This window comes from Gopherus evgoodei, unplaced genomic scaffold (genome assembly GCF_007399415.2).
Source record: "Gopherus evgoodei ecotype Sinaloan lineage unplaced genomic scaffold, rGopEvg1_v1.p scaffold_168_arrow_ctg1, whole genome shotgun sequence".
Taxonomy (NCBI): Eukaryota; Metazoa; Chordata; order Testudines; family Testudinidae; genus Gopherus; species Gopherus evgoodei.
The window spans coordinates 72,312-74,032 of NW_022059831.1; the positions used below are offsets into that span (position 1 = coordinate 72,312).

The 1,721-nt window shown below is 47.2% G+C and overlaps 1 protein-coding gene across 1 annotated transcript; it reads left to right on the top strand.

Moving 5' to 3' along the window:
• Positions 1-323: 323 nt before the first annotated feature.
• LOC115639979 (olfactory receptor 12D2-like) lies at positions 324-1,415 on the top strand. Its single transcript, XM_030542872.1, has one exon. The coding sequence runs from the start codon at positions 324-326 to the stop codon at positions 1,413-1,415; it is 1,092 nt and encodes a 363-aa protein (XP_030398732.1).
• The last annotated feature ends 306 nt before the right edge of the window (positions 1,416-1,721 follow it).

The following is a 1,721-nucleotide window of genomic DNA, read 5'->3' on the forward strand; positions in this document are numbered from 1 at the left end:
CAGAAGCTTATATCAATGTCGGGGATCTGCAGCCAGGACTGATTTGCCTTATTATTTTAACCAGGGTCCCGCTGCAGTATCCATGGCAGTGACAGCAAATTCTTAGGCACTGGTTAAACAAGATTTTATGAAGACAAAAGTTTACAAGTATTTAATTATATTTGAACTGTAGATGCTCATATTACTGTTGGGGACCTACCACTAGGGTACTTGATTGTACATGGTCTTTAATTAGAACCCTAGGGCAGGATCCACACCAGTGACAGCAAGATTTTAAAGGCATCTTTTTACTATACAACTATATCTGGCTACACAATGTACCTATGGCTGCAGAAAGAAAACTCTCTACCACAAAATGTCTGACTCCAACCCAATATATTGCATTGGGATCAGGTTCTGCAACAAGAGGGAGGGGGGGTGGAACCTTACGCTGCTTTCACTTTCTGTTGCTTTATCCTCTTCCTCCTGCAGGGATAGAGAACCAGACAAAGGTGAGAGAGTTCATTTTCCTGGGCCTCACTAATGTGAGGAGTCTTCAGTGCTATCTCTCTGCCCTCTTCCTGCGGCTCTACATGGCCAGGATTTTGGGTAATGGAGTCATTGTGGCTGTGATACTGGCCGAGCCCAGGCTTCACACTCCCATTTACTTCTTCCTGGGAAATCTCTCCAGCCTAGACATCTTCTACTCCACAGTCACTGTGCCCAAGATGTTGGCCGGCTTCCTCTCAGGGCACCAGACCATCTCCTTCACCAGCTGCCTGGCACACCTCCATTTCTTCCATTTCCTGGGCAGCAGTGAGGCCATGCTGCTGGCTATCATGGCCTATGACCGCTACGTGGCCATCTGCAACCCACTGCGCTACACACAGATCATGAGCCCACAGGCCTGCCTGCTGCTGGCAGGAGTCACCTGGGCCACTGGCTTCCTGCACGCCCTGATGCACACGGTCATGACCTCCCGGTTGCACTTCTGTGGCCCCAACCGTATCCACCACTTCTTCTGTGACATCAAGCCCCTGCTGAGCCTGGCCTGCAGCAGCACCCGCCTCAATCTGAGTCTCCTCCACACCGTCACTGGGATTATTGGTGTGAGTCCATTCATCCTCACGCTCCTCTCCTATCTCTACATCATCTCCTTCCTCTTCCTGAAGGTCCGGTCATGGGAAAGCAGGAGAAAGGCCTTCTCCACTTGCACCTCCCACCTCACCATGATAGCAGTGTACTATGGGACAGTGATCTTCACCTACATGCATCCTTCTTCAGGAAGCTTCAAGGGCGAAGAGATGATCATCACCCTAGTGTACAGTGTCATCACCCCAGCTCTGAATCCCCTCATCTACACCCTGCGGAACAGTGAGGTGAAATATGCCACCAGGAAATTCATCACTAGAAAACTCTTCCCTGAAAGGAACTAAATAAAATGACTGCTTCTTGTTTTGAAGTGAAAAGGAGAGATGCTGACCAAGGGAATTATAATGTAGGGGATCTAGCTTCAATATCCGCTGGAAAAATAGACTGTAGGTGACATTCTTGCAGTGACCAAGATGGAGATGGAAAAATGTCCTCCCAGGATTTCTTCATCTCTAATTGTTAGAAATTTGGTACATAGGTTCCATTTGAATATTTATTGATTTATTAGTTGTAATTCTGGTTTCCTCCCATTATTCATCATAAATGAAATTTCTTTCACTATAAATCTCTTCTCTGGCTTGTATTCACAG

Coding starts and splice junctions, on each gene's coding strand:
- LOC115639979 (XM_030542872.1), top strand. CDS start 324: ATGGCTGCAGAAAGAAAACTCTCTACCACAAAATGTCTGACTCCAACC.